At 43.4% G+C, this 18,554-nt stretch overlaps 1 protein-coding gene across 1 annotated transcript in view; it reads right to left on the reverse strand.

Moving 5' to 3' along the window:
• Positions 1 to 18,554, reverse strand: part of cntn6 (contactin 6) — a 141,993-nt gene that overhangs the window by 44,047 nt on the left and 79,392 nt on the right. Inside the window, exons 5-7 of the mRNA XM_065279773.2 lie at positions 10,079 to 10,174; positions 4,179 to 4,382; positions 435 to 537 (exon numbers count right to left, since the gene is read on the reverse strand). Coding sequence (XP_065135845.1) covers positions 435 to 537; positions 4,179 to 4,382; positions 10,079 to 10,174 — 403 coding nt within the window. The remainder of the gene's footprint in view (positions 1 to 434; positions 538 to 4,178; positions 4,383 to 10,078; positions 10,175 to 18,554) is intronic.

Here is an 18,554-nt window from a genome sequence, read left to right on the forward strand (position 1 = left end):
GTGTAGAATACAATAACCAAACCTAACAAAGTGACGCAAGAAGAGCAAGTGCTGGAAAATTACATTGTGTGCTATAATTTAAGGTTGAAACAGCATTGTGAGGCAGCTTTCTTTGCTTTTGATATTCAAATAAATTTTCAAACCAACTGACAGCTTCTTGTATCCCAGCATCCCTAAACACATCACCTGTGGACCATCCCATACCAGGCCAGAACCTTACCCAACCCCTGAATGAGTCTGCAGGTGTTTGTAAAAAACTGATGCTCTCTCCATATGTTTCCTAGATTATCTCTAAGATTAAAGGAACCTGTATTTTTCTTAGACATTTCTCTTAAATAAACTGCTGAGATATGTGCCATATGTGGCATTCCCGAGTTAGCACATAAAAACCTCTGGAGGCAATGAGTCCATCTGCTTGTAAAGTAGAGACCTACTTTCCTAATGCGAAACACTCCAGTCTAACGGATGATCCTTTGGCAACGTGGAGATTTTTTTCAAACTGGACTTCAATCTTCGGCTCATATTCCCCCATCACAGCTGTAAAATGAGGATAAACAAGTCATTTAGGATAAGACCAATGCAATTCGATTCAAACTAGTCTAATACAGTAAGGTACAGAAAGGTGAAGCCGTATTAAACATCTAATAAATCGATAAAGTTTGAAGATTAGAACTTATCAAAAAGAGGGGCGCAAATTCAAAATATGTGTTCATTGCGTCATGTGAACCATGTGCATCACGTTTTTTGTCAAAATAAGTGCCTGCTGCACACGCGTCAAAACAGTTTATGATAAAAGAGACGCTCACGTTCACAAAATACACGCAAGTCACTCCCTTAACAGTAAACTCTGATTACGCATGATCTTTTGTGAGTATCTGGCAAACGCAAGCGTCTCTTTTATCATAAACCTTTTAGACGCGTCTGCAGCAGGCACTTATTTTGACAAGACACGTGATGCACATAAGTTCACTCGATGCGTGAACACATATTTTGAAATTACAAACCACACACATGACGGGCTACATACATTTTGTGACGAACTTTACATTGTGCACCCTTAAGAAAAATATTTTTTTATAATATTAATATATTTGTCTTTCAAATCCAAAAAATAGGGTAATGTACTGTATTAATATGAAGAAAATTTCATTTTTTTACAGCTTTTACCTGTGTTTTAACGGAAATTAAACAGACAATGACCCCGCAGAAGATTCCCAGTGCATTTTCAGTTTTTTTTATTGTAGTTTAAAATCTAATATAAGCTTTTTATAAGCAGACTTTTGCTCCCCACTATATCACTTACTTTATGTGCACAAGGCACATAAAGTTTTCATGCTGCATGCCAAGTAATGTACATCAAACTTAAGAAAAAAATAAGCTGTAAAAAGTACAGAAATATTCTTAAGGGCACAAAATATTCACAGACCCAAATATTCAATACCCACATTAACTCAAAATATTCAAAACCTCTCCGCCCTACTTCATATACCTTTTCGGAGTGAATATTAAACAGACTGTAATGATTGGTGATGTTGAGCCTCTGGGGTCTCTGTATGTATGTGTGTGTGTGTGTGTGAGGGTGTAGATGCTCTTCACTGTTTTTTAATGTGTAGACATTTTCTCAACCCTTCTTATCCCTTTCATACAGACACATACACAGTTGGCTGAGCACAATTTAGAGGCTATGAAGACACAAATGCTATGCCCCTGAGTGCAACAAAACAAATGCCGTCACGCTCAAATCTACTGATTCATTACTGTTAGCCATTCCTCCTTCTTACTGTGAGTTCACACCAAACGATTTGCGCGAGTAGATTACATACAAAGTCAATGCAAATAATTGTTCAAGACGTGTCTTCACGTGAGGTGATGCAAATGACGTGATATGAGCGGGGCGTTTACCGTGAAAACACGCTATTCTCCTGAAACGCGTCTTCACCCAAGTTGAAAATATTCAACTCGAGAGAAAAATTTGCATGACACAAGGTTAAATCCCGCGAGTAATCTAGAGCTAGTAATGCGATGCCTCACGTTTGGTGTGTATGTAGCATAACTGTGGGTTTACACCACCAAATGCGAGATTAACAATTTGCTGCAGTAGATTACATCCAATGTCAATGCAAAGACGCGATCAGACGCGTCCACGCATGGGCCATTCAAATGATGTGATATGGACGGCACGTTTGCCACGAAAACATGTACTATTTGCCTCAAACGTGTCTTCGCACAAGAAAAATTTGCATGACACAAAGTTAAATCCGCGAGTAATCTAGAGTGAGTAATGCAATGCCCCACGTTTGGTGTGTACGTAGCATAACTGTGGGTTTACACCAAACGCGAGTTCAACAATTTGCGCAAGTAGATTACATACAATGTCAATGCAAAGACGCGATCAGACGCGTCCTTGCGTGGGGCGATTCGAATGATGTGATATGGACGGGACGTTTGCCACGAAAACACGTGCTGTTTGCCTCAAACGCATCTTCGCCCAAGAAAAATTAGCATGACACAAAGTTAAATCCGCGAGTAATCTAGTGCGAGTAACGCCATGCACCACGTTTGGTGTGTACGTAGCATAACTTTGCGTTTACACCAAACGCGAGTTCAACAATTTGCGCAAGTAGATTACATACAATGTCAATGCAAAGACGCGATCAGACGCGTCCTCGCGTGGGGCGATGCAAATGATGTGATATGGACGGCACATTTGCCAAGAAAACACGTGCTATTTGCCTCAAACGCGTCTTTCCACAAGATAAATTTGCATGACACAAAGTTAAATCCGCAAGTAATCTAGATCGAGTAATGCGATGCCCCATGTTTGGTGTGTATGTAGCATAACTGTGGGTTTACACCACCAAATGCGAGATTAACAATTTGCTGCAGTAGTTTACATCCAATGTCAATGCAAAGACGCGATCAGACACGTCCTCACGTGGGGCGATGGGAATGATGTGATATGGACGGCACGTTTGCCACAAAAACACATGCAATTCACCTCAAACGCGTCTTCGCCCAAGAAAAATTAGCATGACACAAATTTAAATCCGTGAGTAATCTATAGCGAGTAACGCGATGCCTCACGTTTGGTGTGTATGTAGAATAACTGTGGGTTTACACCAAACGCGAGTTCAACAATTTGCCCGAGTAGATTACATACAATGTCAATGCAAAGATGCGATCAGACGCGTCCTCGCGTGGGGGGATGCAAATTATGTGATATGGATGACACGTTTGCTATGAAAACACGTGTTATTCACCTTAAACGCGTCTTCGCCCAAGAAAAATTTGCATGACACAAAGTTAAATCCGTGAGTAATCTAGAGCGAGTAACGTGATGCCCCACGTTTGGTGTGTACGTAGCATAACTTTGGGTTTACACCAAACGTGAGTTCAACAATTTGCACAAGTAGATTACATACAATGTCAATGCAAAGACGCAATCAGACGCATCCTCGCGTGGGGCGATGCAAATTATGTGATATGGACGACACGTTTGCTATGAAAACACGTGTTATTCACCTCAAACGCGTCTTCGCCCAAGAAAAATTTGCATGACACAAAGTTAAATCCGCGAGTCATCTAGAGCGAGTAATGCGATGCCCCACGTTTGGTGTGTACGTAGCATAACTGTGGGTTTACACCAAATGCGAGATCAACAATTTGCGCGAGTAGATTACATCCAATGTCAATGCAAAGACGCGATCAGACACGTCCTCGCGTGGGCCGATGGGAATGATGTGATATGGACAACACGTTTGCCATGAAAACACGTGCTATTCGCCTCAAACCCGTCTTCGCCCAAGAAAAATTTGCATGACACATAGTTAAATCCGCGAGTAATCTAGAGCGAGTAACGCGATGCCCCACGTTTGGTGTGTACGTAGCATAACTTTGGGTTTACACCAAATGCGAGCTCAACAATTTGTGCGTGTAGATTACATACAATGTCAATGCAAAGACGCGATCAGACGCGTCCTCGCGTGGGGTGATGCAAATGATGTGATATTGACGGCACATTTGCCAAAAAACACGTGCTATTTGCCTCAAACGCGTCTTCGCCCAAGAAAAATTTGCATGACACAAAGTTAAATCCGCGAGTAATCTAGTGCGAGTAACGCAATGACTCACGTTTGGTGTGTACGTAGCATTACAGTTTGCCAATAAATACCCCTCACCATCTCGACGTAGCACGACTGGAGTTGGAGAGCTGTAGACGGTTGTGTTGGTCATCATGTTCCTCACCACACATGTGTAGTTGCCTACGTCCGATGTCTCCACTTTAGCAATATACAAGTTCCCAGTCCTCTGAGACACGAAGCGTCGGTTGTCCCCGACGACAATGCTGGGGCGCCCATTAAATATCCAAGAGTACCTGATTTCTGAGGAAACAACAATTGTGTCATTAATACACTTTTACATTTCTATAAAACAAACACATATTGCTACAATTGTATCATTGTATTTTTACAGCCTACAGCTATTGGAAAGTCTACAGTCAAAGTCTACAGAGATTTTAATATGAACTCAAACATTTCTCATCACATTCTCTCTCGACCCAATGATGTAAGATATTTGTGTCTCTTTCCTACAGAATTTTAGGCGAACCATGGGAGAACCCTAATGAATAAAACATTCGTCACATCTATTAAAGCAACCAAACAGTTCCTGTGAAAATGCACGTAGATCTTGACAATTTATCTTGTTGGAGTATGCCTGGGATGCTTAGAAACACAGCCTAATTCTTTATGAGGCCAAATACGATTTTAATGTTTTATATTAAATTTAACCATTCACTGGGGAAATTCAGATGAATAAGATCTTAGCTTGTTAGAGCTCGGCTGTGGGAAAAGACTTTGTATGTAACAAGATTATAGCAATACAGTTCAGATTTTGACAGTTAGTCGAGCAACTGTTACTGAAAACAGTAACAGAAAATGTTGCTATTTTTCATAAATGTCTTTTATAGATGGCTTCATTGATCAGACTCGCATTGACACAGTTACTCACCTGAACCGAATTGAACTTCCTGTCTGTATTCATTTATCGTCTAGCTAGTGGCTAAACTGATACCTGATACTGAAACAAATACCTTGTCGAAAATAAAATGTTTTGGTTTGCTATCACAACTGTGTAAAGAGGTTTGGCAGCCGGGCAAGAATTAAAGGACCTGTAGCTAACATTCGCACATCGTTTATCTCCATATCTTGCTATCTTCGCTCTTCCTGTCAGGCTGGTTGTCGTGGAAACATGGGGGGTGGTCATGAAATGGTACGAGCTGTCAGAGACCAATGACATCACTGACCGTTGTCACATGGTGTACGGTGCGGCATTTCGAGTACGGTAAAAACAACATATGTGAACGCGGACCGCACTGACTGAAAAATGATACAATGTCATTTGGTGCGCTCCGAGGCTGCACCACATGTGTGAAAACACCCTTAGTCCACAAAAGCCGTTTGTTTATGTTGTCGCTGCTAAAGCCGTCTATATGACTGTACTAATATGTACAGTATTAACTGTAAAGCTGCTTTGCCACAAACATGTTTAACATGCTATAGAAATTAATTTGAATTCAACTGCAATATGCAATAAAATCACGCTTTATGTCAGACTTGGTTGCACAAAAATCCAAAACTCTGATTTAAATTCATTCTTATGGAAGCTGAGCGCTTGGATTTTGTGTGGATTTTCGAGAAAGCTTTAGTAGCTGTGTCAAAAAAGGGCTTTATCCAAATGAGGAAAGCGAAATAGTGAGCACCTGCCAGTCACTGTGAGCTGAAGGAAAGTCTGGTGTGTGGCATTTCCAATTTTGAAGTGAATGAGTCTTTTACATGAACCAACAAAGCCCTATTGTACTATTGTACTTCTATTATACTATGAATTTCCTCCTGAACATGAAACAATGGAAAACCTTGATGGTTAGCAGCTGGAGATATCAGTTACCATCTACCAATGTACTCTCACCTGCAACCTTTTAAGATTTTCATTGTTACTTAATTTTCATATTATATGTACACGTTCTTTTGTTTTAACAGTCTTTAAATGGCATTTCTCTCTCTTTTAACTTTGAAAGTCTTTGAAATTCTCATCACTTCGTATTCTTTCCTATAATGAGACTTGAAGACAGAAACACTGCCCAGCAACATCAGCGGTATAAAATAAAGTATTAAAGGATCAAATTAAACGTTTTTTTAGAGATCAGAGAGAGGTTGAAATATGGATTGATAAGAGCCGTTTAAGGTTCAAAGCAAATCCCAAAGTCCATCTTTTCCGCAGCAAAGAGAAAAAAAATCCCATTTGGCTCCGGGATACGGAAAGGTGAATTAAAACCATCATAAATGGAGTGGTGACAAGGTGAGGGACCCCTCATCATTACTGGGCAGTGTGCTTAAGGCTTGTGGTCTCTCAGGAACGGAGAATTCACAGCCACCATAATCTGAAAGCCTGTGACCGAGTATAGCAATGAACAAGACTATTTATGAGTAAAAGGGGTGCTTTTTACAGTACTGTAGATAGTTGCTACAGTGAATTTACAGAGACTGGGTCAAAATTTTATGCGAGGGCCCAATGAGTCACCTATACTGTAGGCATGAACAGGAACCATAATTAAAGAACCCATGAACAAAATTCCTGCTGATGACAACCATATCTATAATGTCCATTTTAAAATCAGCAATCCAAATGAAACTTTTGTTGTACTTGGTTCTGATCTTATTAGGTAAAATTGATCTTATTGCGCAAAATTCATCAATGCATGTGAGTCCAAAGATGGAAAATGACTGCTTTCTAATCTGTAATAAAAATGTTAGTTAGTCTACTATGCCTGTGAAATAACTGCTTTTTTTGAAAAGTTGCCCGCCAGCGTTTTTTTTGTGATTTTCACAAAAGTTTCACAAAATGGCTTCCAGGAAAATTTTCTTCTAAAAATATATAAACATATCAAATGAAAGAACAGACCCTCTGCTTTTAAACAAACAAAACGAGAAAAAAACATTTCATCCTCTCATAATTTTTTTGTATGCTTATAAACATTTAACTCATTTCCTGCCAGCCATTTTTGGAAAAATAGCCAGCCAGCATTTTTTTTAAATTTTCACAAAAGTTTCACAAAATGGCTTCCAGGAAAATTTTCTTTTAAAAATATATAAACATACAAATATATTAAATGAAAGAACAGACCCTCTGCTTTTAAACAAACAAAACGAGAAAAAAAACATTTCATCCTCTCATTATTTTTTTCTATGCTTGTAAACATTTAACTCATTTCCTGCCAGCCATTTTTGGATAAGTAGCCAGCCAGCATTTTTTGTAATTTTCACAAAAGTTTCAAAAATGCCTTCCAGCTAAATTTTCTTTAAAAAATATGTATACATACAAATATATTAAATGAAAGAACAGACTCTTTGCTTTCAAACAAACAATAAACAAACAAACAAAACGAAAAAAAAAAAAAAAACGTTTGATCCTATCCATATTTTTTCTCTGCTTATAAACTCTTTAAAAATAATTTCTTTTGAGCAAAAAGCTGAAATAAATACATTTGGTAAATTATGTACCGAGATAACTAAAATAGCTAAATAGCTAATAAAGCTAAAATAATTGCTTTTTGTGAAGGAATTTTATTAGAGATCAGATTCAGAACGATTCTCAAAACTATTACAGGTAGTTAAAATATATACAGAATTTTTTGCTTTAGTCTTTTAAAAAATTGGGTAAGTGCGGTTGATAATGCGGGATTACAGATAACCATAAAAACTCATCAGGAACACGTTTATTTCATGCAAATGTTTTCTCTTAATTGACGAGATGGTGGGGAAAGTGGCGGGAAAAGAGTTAAAAAACAAAAACAAATGCACAGAAGTATACATAGGTGCCGTTTTCTTTTTCCACCAGTTGGTTCTTGGCACAACGTCATGAAATGCCAAGTTGCTCAGCAAAGGCAGACGCTACAGGAGCACCCAAGAGCTTTGGAAATAGGCGTTTTTGTGCGTTTGTTTGTGAAGCGCCCCTTAACTCTTTTGCCGCCATTGACGAGATAACTCGTCAATTAAGAAAAAACGCTTTCCTGCCAATGACAAGAATTTCCGACTTTCCACCATACCGCTATTTTCCACCAGGTGGCACACTTCCACAACTTATACAACCCGGAAGTAGCGCCTCACATGAAAGAGAAAGAACTGTTTTAAAGATCGCTCTGCATCTGATCTCTATGAAAAGTCCTTCACAAAAATAGATGTTTTTGAAGAAACCTACCCATATTTGAAAGATGATAAAAAGAGAACTAATGAAAGTAGGATCGAGGAAATGGTCCTTTGATGAGATAACTCGTCAATTAAGAAAAAACGCTTCCCTGCCAATGACAAGAATTTCCGACTTTCCGCCATACCGCTATTATCCACCAGGTGGCACACTTCCACAACTTATAAAACCCGGAAGTAGCGCCTCACGTGAAAGAGAAAGAAGATCGCTTTAAAGATCGCTCTGCATCTGATCTGTATGAAAAGTCCTTCACAAAAATAGATGTTTTTGAAGAAACCTACCCATATTTGAGAGGTGATAAAAAGAGAACTAATGAAGGTAGGATCGAGGAAACTTTTTTTTTTTGAAAGCGGAGGGTCTGTTCTTTCATTTGATATATTGTTTGTTTATACATTTAAAGAAGAAAATTTCTGGAAGTCATTAAACTTTTGTGAAAATCATGAAAAATGCTGGCGCTGGCAACTTTTTTTTAAAACACTGGTGGGGAAAGAGTTAATCAGCTTATTTATCAAAGCATTGTAGATATTACAACTCGCGAGATCCACCAATCAGAGAGGCTCCCGAATTTCAAATGTGTTTTTGATTAAAATTAATTTAGCATATATGGCGTTTCTCAGTGGGTATTTCGGTGGGCGCTTGAACACACAAGGGATCGCCACCTATGGTAGAATACAGTACACAGGAAAAATAACATAATGTAGTACTTGAAATAATTAATATTTAAAATATTACACAGTGGAAGTAGAATGATTTGAATAATTAATGAACATTGTTTCCTGATACACTCATAATTGAGTAGAAAAGTAATGGATTTCTTGTTTCAAAAGCTATGCTCAAATGCACTGTTGGCAGTCTTACGGTTTCAAAGCCCTTGCAGTTTCACACCCAATAAAAACCTAAATTCACCTTCAGGACTGAGCTGAGGCATATAGCTGGTGTATAAAATCCCATAAAGCATTATCCATATGAAAGAGCCTGAGATTATGGAATGTGGCAAACAGTCAAGGGTGGTGTGGCAGGAGAATGGGGGAAGAAAATGGAAGATGGAGGGTGGCTGCGAAGCAGGGGAAGCTTAAGGCTATTGATTCCACTGGAAATGTGGCGGAATGGCAGAACGCCGGCACGGTTGCGTGAAATTGCACCTCTGGCGTGTGTGAGCGGGTGCGTGTGGCCCTTTGAGGGGTTACTAATCAGCCGTACACAGACATAGAAGATACGCGCAGCTGGACCGGGGGATAAAGAGACGCGAGCTGCCACATGCCTTTATTACCTTTCGGCAGAAGGCCAGGGCTTAAGAAAATAACCTTTCCAAATGACCACAAGGGCACAAGTGTCATTAAGACGAAGGAAGAGCAGCTAAATGCCACAAAGCTGGAGCTCGAACACTCCATCGTGCTCTGGTCATTTGAAAGCCTGATTTGCTCACAATATGAGATGATTAAGATGTAATCCAAAGCAACATGTACCATACATACTAAGCAAGCAGAGCGGAGTAGGTTTTCTTGACCCTAATAGCACTGAATTGCGATTCACGGTGAATTCTTTTTAACCTTGGATTGGCTTTGTATTATTCCACAGCATTTAAAGCTAAGCGCGGCTGTCGAAATGATAAAGAAACGTAGCGTGAAAATAGGTCAACGAGTTTCGCAAACAATTGTCACACTTGCTTTGTGTGAAATGCTCTATTCATGCAGCAAATGTATTGGAAAAATAGCAGTGACTTCAAAGATTATCGGCCTTTGTCGTTTTTTGCCTCTCCGTGGGTTTTGTATGCAAAAATAGCTGAACACATGCAGTAAAACACAATGAAGTCTACCTCCAAAATGGGGTGGTGGGCCACACAGGAGAACCACGGCTTGTCCTTCCCTCACTAATACTGGACTTCTGGCTTTGCTGCTGAAATTTTGCAGATCTGGGAAGAGAAAATAATGGGACTGCCATTAGATTTTATTAGAGGCAGTGTCCTCAAGATAATGCACAACAGGCGACGCACAAAACAGAGACCTTTAGAAATGCCACTTTTCAGAACAGGAAGGGTTGGGCAAATATGACATTCAGCATTGGGGTAAAGATCTTGGCTGCGTTCCCCGAAACCTTCTTAGCTCTACGTCGTTCTTAAGTTGTACCTTAAGCTGTACCTTATCGTTAATACGTGTTTCCCGAAACGTTCTTAGTTACGTATCCCTTCTGTAAGTCATTCGTTCGGAAGGTTGGTCTGGAGCACTCTTGGCTATACCTTATCCCACTTGACTCCACTAGGGGCCATTACTGTGATAAAAGTTTGTGTAGATTGCAGTCTATATAACTAAATATCTGTAAAAAAAGTTGAAGTACACTCCGTGTTAAATTATTTTTAAATTTAAAGAATAAAACATTCACATAATAAGACATCATTAAACTGATGGTTGTTAGATTTTTAATTATTTTTTCCAACTAAACATCAGCTGCGAACTATTATTACAGGCTTAAGAAACTATACATATAAAAAAAAGATTTTGGGTGGAGGAGTTGGTGAAACTTTGGCAGGCAGCAATACAACGAATCTTACCATTTCATTTGTGCATTACATATCCGTGAAATCTTTACTTTACCGGCTATTTTAGCTGCAATAAAACAAATCAAGTAAAAATTGCATGCCATGGGAGCACATTCATCACAAAATCATAATTGTTGATTTTCCATAATATTATTATTGATGTTAAGTCGACTTTGCATTGAAGATTTTTTAATGTTTTCTAGCTTTGAGGCAACTGCATGCCATATTCTTTATAAGAAATGCTCCACTTGATTAGCTACTGCTTGTATAAGGTCAACAAATTTTCCACATTAAAACTAATCAAAGCTAAAATCTAAAGCAATCATAATATATATTTATATATCACATAATATATATTTTTATGTTATATTTAAGGTAAACAGACAGGCGCAGCTCCAGAAATGCGTCCATTAAGCGTTATCCGCATTGTAAACGCGCTGCTTGCGCATCCAGTGTCCAAGCACAATAAATGCGTGAACTAATGAACAACAGTTTGTTTTTAAATATTTTAAGTGTAATGCACAGCCAACCCAGGTGACTTGCATGACCCACCTTTGCCCTGTGCAACGCATTTATTGGGAACCTCTAATATAAATTATCCTTTAAAGTAAAGGAATAATGGATGCATTGGAGCAGTGTATGCATGAATCTTTTTGGACATGAAGTTGCGGGTTTTGCACGCGTTTGATATAAAATAAAATATACAAGGTTTATATTTAGTTGTTTGCAGTTTGAAATATTTTTACAAGATATTCCTAATAAATGTAACTATTTCAGAAATGTTCATTTAATAAAGAACACCGCTATCTCATAACGTAGCGAAGTCCCTATTACATAAAGTGAATAATTGATTGTCGAGCAATCGATATCAACCTATTCAGCACCATCGCCATGGACAGCACCTGGTAACGTCGTACGTAAGAAAGAATCCCGCTAAGGTACAGCTCGGGAAACACGCCTAGAAAAGGTATACCTGTAGTTAAGGTTTAACTTAAGAGTCTTCGTAGCGCGTTATCGGGAAACGCAGCCCTGGTGATTATTTCGATTTTATTTGTGCTTCATTGATGTATATTGTACTGTAGCTCAGTGGAATGAGGTGCGTGTGTCATGCAAAATGCCTACCAATATGTAAAGTTTAAACACTTAAAAAGTGTGCTATGTTGGATTAATATACTTTTTATATATATATATATATAAATATACTTTATTTATATAAACCAGAAATTTTTTGGTTATATGATCAAAAAGGAACAAACCCAGGGGTTTTCAAACCATGTGATGGCAAAGACCCCCCAATATAACCTTATGCAAGGGACCCCATCCTCCAATATACAGCTGCGGAAAAAATCAAGAGACCACTCCAGTTTTGACTTTAATCATCATTTCTAGATATATTGTGACCATTTCAGTCCAGTGTTGAATTTCAATGACATAAAGCCACAGAACAGCAAACGTAAAAGGCTGAGAGCATGACAATACCCATGAAACATATGATTTAAAATCTTTTTTTTTTTAAAACGCTCATTTTTGTAAAACGCATACTGTATAAAACAATTCATTATTTTTTTGTTGAGAAATTTATGTGAATTTGTTTTCTCTGCAGTATTAAAGATCGGAAAACACTGCATTTCTTTGTTATTTTGACCATGTTTTTCCATTTTAATTTTCAGTAAATAAATGCAAATAAAAACATAACTTTTATTTAGAAGTTGGCAGAAATGTTGCCAGTAGTTGACAGAAAGAAAAAAAAATATAATTTTACTTAACTTTTTCCCCGCCATTGACAAGTTAGCCTGTCAATTAAAAGAAAACATTTGCCTCGAAAAACGTGTTCCTGGTGCGTTTTTATGGTTATCTGTAATACTGAGATTATCTACTAGATGTTGCTCTTACCCAATTTATAAAAAAACTGAAGCAAAATTTTTTTTATTAATTTTACACTCCGTGTATGTTTGGACAATCGTTCTGAATCTGATCTCTAACAAAATTCCTTCACAAAAATGCAATTATTTCGGCTTTTTGAAAAAAAAAATATTTTTGAAGAAAAAAAACATATTTAAGAGGTTATATACAGAGAAAAAAATTAAGATAGGATGAAACGTTTTTTTTTTCACGTTCTGTTTGTTTATTGTATGTTTAAAGGCGAGGGTCTGTTCCCTTTCAGTCGGTCACTACGACGTCACGTCGTGACCGACGAATTGGGAACCGCTCCGCGGGTGACCTATCTACTTCGAGAAACTATAAAAACGCCAATGAACTTGGCATGCAGGTATTTGCATAATGCCGGCGCCGCCCCGCCAGGTGCGTATATAAGCCGCAGGTGCACAATACCAAATTAGCTTTTTGCTTCGAAGCCGGCAGACATCTGCTCTCGAGAAGCGTATACTGATCTTCGTAGATCCCTGTTCTTGGAGGAAAAAGATCTCAGCTTGCTGAAGTTGGTTGGGCAAAGACACCTCAGCGGAGGCTCGCAGTGTTTTCTCCACCCTTTCTCTCTCTCTCTCTCTCTGTCTCTTTTAGGACTTGAGTTGAGTGAGTGCGTTTGCCTCTCCCTGTGTGTTTCACCAGCTCGCACAAAAAGAGTGATTTCCCTAAAAGAGCAGCACGTTTGAGCTTTGTGTCTTTTTAAAGACAGTCACTCATTCGTGTCACGGTCGGGTGCGTCTTTTTAAAGATGGCATTCCGCCCGTGTTCCGTTTCTGGATGCGGTGTGTTCATCGCCCCCCGGGATGGCCACGAGCGCTGTGTTTCGTGTCTGGGGCTCCAGCACGCAGAGGCAGCGTTGCGTGATAGTTCATGCTCCACTTGTGAGGGCATGACTATGGCGGATTTGCGGAGACGGGTGTCGTTTCTCCGGGAACGGCACCCGCCTTCCAAGTCTGGTGCTGCTAAGGGCGCAGCTACCAAACTTGCGAAGGATGACCTCCGTATAACGGTGCTGGGTCGGTCTGCTGGTTCGTCCAGCAGCTCCCAGCGCCCTGATCCGTTGCCAGCGGAGGTCCCGATGGAGACGAGCGGCCCGTGTTCTACGGTGTCCTCGCGCTCTGTCGAGCCTCCACCGGACGCGATGTCCACCGTAACGTCGGAGGGGGGGTTGTCAGCCTCGGACGTCGATCCAGATCCGCTCCCGCCTTCGGGTCGGGTTGCGGGTCCTGCGTTCGACCCCGAGATGGCAGCCATGCTCGCTCGGGCGGCGGCGGCGGTCGGCTTGGAGTGGACTGAACCTCCCCCACCTGAACCGTCCCGCCTCGATGATTGGTACTTCGGGGGTGCCAGGGCTTCTCAGTCCTCGCCCCCGGTGCCCTTCTTCCCCGAGGTACATGAAGAGCTGACGCGGTCGTGGAAAACCCCGTTTTCCGCCCGGAACCGGCCGTTTCAGCCTTCACCCCTCACCTCTCTCGAGGGTGGAGATGCCAGGGGGTATACTGGTATCCCGTCAGTGGAGCGGCCGGTCGCGATGCAGTTGTGTCCGGCCGGTGTCGCTTCCTCCTGGCGGGACCAGCCTACTCTCCCCTCACGGGCTTGTAAGCAGTCTTCGGCGCTGACCGGTGCTGCTTACAAAGCTTGTGGGGAGGCAGCCTCTGCCCTGCATGCCATGGCATTGCTGCAGGTTCATCAGGCTAAGGCTCTGAGGGACCTGCACGCGGGAGGTCACGACTCGGCGGAGTTCTCTGAACTGCGTGCGGCCACTGATCTGGCGCTTCGTGCGACCAAGGTCACCGCACGCGCCGTCGGGCGTGCGATGTCTACCCTGGTAGTCCAGGAACGCCATCTCTGGCTGTGTCTGGCGGACATGAAGGACGCTGATAAAACCCGGCTCCTGAATGCTCCGGTTTCCCAGACCGGCCTGTTCGGCGAGACGGTCGCTGCTTCAGTCGGCACCCACAAATTCACAAAAAGAGCGAATTCCACTTCCATCTCTAGGTCTTCAGATGAGCGCCGGAGATACGAGCGGGCTCATAACCCCCCCTCGTTCTCCGACTCATCAGAGGAGAACGAGAGCGGCGCTCGGGCTCATAACCCCTCCGCGCTCTCCAACTTCTCAGGCGGTAGGAGACAGCTACGGGCTCATAACCCATCGTCTCCCTCCTCCTTCGCCAGAGGGTGCATCGAGTGGCGAGAGGTGTCTTCAGCAGAGCCTCCCTTACTCAACCACCCAGCAACGGACTCAGGTGAGTGTTATCACACACAACACTGCTGTCGGTGCGGCCGTTACGCACACACCGGCGATCACCTCCGTTGCGCCCGCCGCGGGTACACCGATCGTGCCTTTAGTCCCCCTCGCACGGTGTCTGGGGGCGTGGAAACAGCTTCCCAGCCCGTCGCGTTGGCTTTTACGCACGATTCGTCTCGGCTATGCGATCCAATTTGCCCGGCGTCCCCCCAAATTCTCCGGCGTTCGTTTCACTACGGTGAGAGCTGCCGATGCGCACGTCCTCCGTGCGGAGATCGCTGTCTTATTGGCGAAAGACGCGATCGAGCCGGTCCCTCCAGCCGAGATGAGGTCGGGGTTTTACAGCCCTTACTTTTTTGTACCCAAGAAAAGCGGCGGCTTGCGACCGATCCTGGACCTGCGTTCGCTGAACCGTGCACTTCACAGAATGCCGTTCAAGATGCTGACGCCCAAGCGCATATTTCCATGCATTCGTCCAAACGATTGGTTCGCATCCATCGACCTGAAGGACGCGTACTTCCACGTATCGATTCTCCCCCGGCACAGGCCGTTTCTCCGCTTTGCGTTCGAGGGGCGAGCATACCAGTACAAAGTCCTCCCATTCGGGCTCTCTCTGTCTCCCCGTGTATTCACCAAAGTAGTGGAGGGGGCTTTAAAACCCCTGAGAGAGAAAGGTGTGCGCATTCTCGCGTATTTAGACGATTGGCTCATAATAGCTCAAACACGTCAGACGCTGTGCGATCACAGAGATTTAACTCTAAAACACCTCGCTCGTTTGGGTCTTCGGGTCAACTGGGAAAAGAGCAAGCTTTGCCCCGTGCAGAGAATCTCTTTTCTCGGGATGGAACTGGACTCGATCGATTTGACAGCTCGTCTAACAGAAGCGCGTGTACAGTCGATTCTGACTTGCCTGAATACATTCAAGAGCAAGAGCGCGGTCCCGCTGAAACAATTTCAGAAGCTCCTGGGGCATATGGCAGCAGCCGCAGCTGTAACTCCGCTCGGACTGCTTCATATGCGACCGCTTCAGCATTGGCTTCACGATCGAGTCCCGAGGAGAGCGTGGCTGCGCGGCATTCACCGTGTTATCATTACACCTGCGTGTCGTCGCACTTTCACTCCGTGGTCAGACCGTGCGTTTCTCCGAGCCGGTGTGCCTCTGAGACAGGTCTCCAGGCATGCAATAGTATGCACAGATGCTTCGGACACGGGGTGGGGGGCCACGTACGATGGGCTTGCGGCTTCGGGGGTCTGGACGGCACCCCAGCTGCATTGGCACATAAATTGCCGAGAAATGTGGGCTGTATATCTTGCGCTCGTCCGTTTCAGCAACGAGTTACAGGGCAAAGATGTATTAGTTCGCACAGACAACACTGCGACCGTGGCGTACATCAATCGTCAAGGCGGTTTACGCTCGCGTCACCTGTCGCATCTCGCCCGTCATCTCCTCACTTGGAGTCAGAAGAATTTGAGGTCTCTTCGTGCCATTTACATCCCGGGCGCGCTCAATGTAGAGGCGGATGCGCTCTCTCGGGCTGCGCGTCCCGGCGAATGGCGACTCCACCCCATTGCGGTTCAGCAGATTTGGAGACGTTTCGGCAAAGCGCAGATAGATCTGTTTGCTTCCCCAGAGACGACCCATTGTCGCCTGTTCTATTCACTAGCCGACGACTCGCTCGGCGTGGATGCATTGGCACACAGCTGGCCGCGAAACATGCGCAAATACGCGTTCCCTCCGGTGAGCCTCATTGCGCAAACCCTATGCAAAATCCGGGAGGACGAGGAGAGCGTGCTGTTGGTGGCACCGTATTGGACAACCAGGAGTTGGTTTCCAGAACTCTCTCTCCTCGCGACAGCCCCTCCGTGGAAGATTCCCCTGAGGAAGGACCTTCTTTCTCAACAAGAGGGCACATTATGGCACCCGCGCCCCGACCTGTGGAACCTCCATGTGTGGTCTCTGGACGGGGCACGGAGGATTTGAGTGATTTACCGCAAGAGGTATCTAACACTATTGCTGCAGCGCGAGCGCCGTCTACGAGACAGGCTTACGCGCTTAAATGGAACCTGTTTGTCGACTGGTGTTCTTCCCAAAGTGAAAACCCCCGAGAATGCCCAATTAGTGTTGTGCTTTTATATCTCCAGCGTCGTTTGGAGAATAGGCTGTCACCATCCACTATTAAAGTCGATATCGCTGCGATATCAGCTCACCATTCACCCGTAAACGGTAGAACAGTGGGTCAGCACGACCTGGTCATTAGATTTCTCAGAGGCGCTCGAAGACTGAATCCTTCGCGTCCTCCCTCTATTCCTCCTTGGGACCTGTCCTTGGTGCTGAAATCACTCCAGGAAGCCCCATTTGAGCCTCTGCATAGTGTGAGTGTTAAATTTCTTACTATGAAAACTTTAACTCTCCTTGCTTTGGCTTCTGTTAAGAGGATAGGGGATATTCATGCATTTTCGGTCGACGAATCGTGCCTTCAGTTCGGGCCGGCTGCATCCAGCGTAACACTGAGACCCCGGCCCGGCTTTGTGCCCAAAGTTCCCACCACTCCTTTCAGAGATCAAGTGGTGAACCTCCAAGCGCTGCCTTTGGAGGAGGCAGACCCAGCCACGGCTTTGTTATGCCCTGTTCGTGCACTACGTGTGTATATAGACAGGACGCAAAGCTTTAGGACCTCAGATCAGCTCTTTGTTTGTTACGGTGGTCAGCAGAAAGGAAAAGCTGTCACCAAGCAGAGGATGTCCCATTGGATTGTGGATACTATAGCCCTTGCATATCAAAAGCAGAATGTGCCTTGTCCGTTTAATTTACGTGCCCACTCTACACGCAGTGTGGCATCATCTTGGGCACTGGCTCGCGGTTCCTCGCTAACAGATATTTGTAGAGCTGCAGGCTGGGCGACACCTAATACGTTCACAAGATTCTATAGTGTTCGTGTCGAACCGGTTTCCACTCGGGTTCTTTCTACTAACTAGTTAAGAATGCCGAGGGTCGGCTCGTGTGTCGGCTTGGAGCCTCTATTTTGGTGCTGCACATCTGCACCAATATGGAAGGCCATCGGGGCAAAAACGTCTAAAAAACTGTTTTTGCCTCTCCTCCACCGCCCTGATAGCCGATGTTGCGGAGCATCCGCTGTCAACCTATCACTGATGTATTCTCTGTAAACCTGTGTAGGCTAGGCGTCCACATTTGTCCCCTACGTGGGGTTCATTTGTGTGTATACTCCGTGGGGTACTAATCCTCCACGTTTTCCTTAGCAGAGCCTGTTCTGCATCTCTCTGCATACTATGTTTTGTTCAGAGACTTTTTATGAGCAACCTTCGGTTGTTTCATATTTTATGTCATCCATTCAACCTTCTTAGGGGATGGCTTCCGCAGTGTTCTAGCTCCGCTCAGTTTAGACGCTTCCCCAGTTCGCTGCTTCACTATCGTGGGTTAAGGAACAGGTAGTGACCGGCCTTCTGCATTTCGCCTTAGGTTCCGCCCCTTACGTGGAGGGCGGAGGGCTTTTGCAGGCACTGGAAGGGTTCAGCTGCAGTGGCGTTTTGGTAGGGATTCCCAATTCGTCGGTCACGACGTGA

The sequence above is a fragment of the Paramisgurnus dabryanus genome, chromosome 7, assembly GCF_030506205.2.
Source record: "Paramisgurnus dabryanus chromosome 7, PD_genome_1.1, whole genome shotgun sequence".
NCBI classification, from domain to species: Eukaryota; Metazoa; Chordata; class Actinopteri; order Cypriniformes; family Cobitidae; genus Paramisgurnus; species Paramisgurnus dabryanus.